General features: G+C 44.7%; 1 protein-coding gene across 4 annotated transcripts in view; it reads right to left on the minus strand.

The window, feature by feature from the left end:
* Nucleotides 1-54: 54 nt before the first annotated feature.
* The window catches only part of ormdl3 (ORMDL sphingolipid biosynthesis regulator 3), a 27,855-nt gene continuing 26,478 nt past the window's right edge, over nt 55-1,431 (minus strand). For all 4 annotated transcript variants that reach the window (XM_014014726.1, XM_014014723.1, XM_014014724.1 and 1 more), the window contains one exon: nt 55-1,064. In XM_014014726.1, the coding sequence (XP_013870180.1) occupies nt 929-1,064 (136 nt within the window). In that variant the 3' untranslated portion in view covers nt 55-928. The remainder of the gene's footprint in view (nt 1,065-1,431) is intronic.

The raw sequence follows: 1,431 nt of genomic DNA on the forward strand, positions 1-1,431 counted from the left end.
TAATCCAAGTTCACAGCTGTTTGTTAYTATTATAAGACATTTCTGTCATTGTGGTGCTCTGAACATGTTTTTATTTTTGAGGGTGAAAGAATAAAGTTATGGTTATTTGATGAATWAACGCGCCACAGCATTGACACTCTCTAATGAAACCTTTTAGAACGGCAACATCTCTGCCTCCATGATTTATGTAATTAACCGGTTAATGTAAAGAAACTGCTATCAGTGCATCTCTAATATAAATGGAGTGAGGTCTGCTCTATCGGTTCGTGTGGTCCCTGTGTGCATTTTCAGGACCGAACCACTGAAGTTTTCACTGAAACTGCAGGACTGTTGGGTCATTTAAACAGCCGGGGTGGTCTTGCTCAAACCTGTCTGCACAAGAGGCCAGACGCTTCTGCCGACCGGGACAAGAGCTGTCCAAATCTGGAGAAGGTCAGATAAAAATAAAGAGTTGCTTAACTTCCCTATCCTGACCCRGAGCAGAGCAGGTTAAATATAAAACCCGGTGGTTTCTCGTGTCTCGCCCCCGCAGCGTCACACTCCTCTGATCCCACAGACCTCAGGAGGGAGGAGGCTACAGGCGAGGGTGAAGCTGAAGAAACACAGCAGTGTATCGCTGCACACAAACGACTCCGATAGCGTTTAGTGCCAGTGTGGTGAAATGACTCGCTGTACTTCTGCAACATTTTCCTTAAAGTGAATCCTGCCAGAAAAAAAAATAAAAACTTGACTCTTTGTCACAACATTTCCCTTTGTGCTCTCTCCTTTGAGTCTTTTTGTTTTGGTACCATGGCAGTGTCCTCGCTGGACTTCCTTTTGGAGYCACCGAGGGGCCACAACGAGTCCTCCTGAGGCCCAAATCTCTGTGAGCTCCCAGCAGTCCACGGGAGCGTTAGACCTCCTGCTTTGCTTTTTTTTATCCGTCTTGTCAGTACTTATTAATCCCGAAGAGCCTCACGCCGTGCAGCTGGGGCAGTTTGGGGATGAGTACGGTGAGCAGAGAAACCGTGTTGACCACAAAATGGACTCTGTCATATTTGGTGTAGAAGCTGGTTAAAATATACCTGAAGCAAAAAGGAGAAGAAGAYAAACAGGTTCCAGGTGAGAGGATAAATTTGTCCATCAATGCTAACTGTTAGCTTTCAGCAGTTATTGCCTGCTGCTGTCTGCGGTATCACCAAATTATCTCATGAACCACAGAAATGATAATGAAACTAATTACCTTATAGAGCAGGGCTATTCAACTAGCAGCCCGCGGGCCACATCAGGCCCGCTGGTGACCAAAATCTGGCCCGTTTTCTACTTTAATTCCTATAAGTTCTTAAAGTCAACCCAGTTCAACATGGCCGCCCACAGCTACCGTATTTATTCAAGTATAATACGTAAAATTAAATCCATAAAATCATTCATAAAGTTGGGGGTAGTACTATA

This window comes from Austrofundulus limnaeus, unplaced genomic scaffold, assembly GCF_001266775.1.
Source record: "Austrofundulus limnaeus strain Quisiro unplaced genomic scaffold, Austrofundulus_limnaeus-1.0 Scaffold119, whole genome shotgun sequence".
NCBI classification, from domain to species: Eukaryota; Metazoa; Chordata; class Actinopteri; order Cyprinodontiformes; family Rivulidae; genus Austrofundulus; species Austrofundulus limnaeus.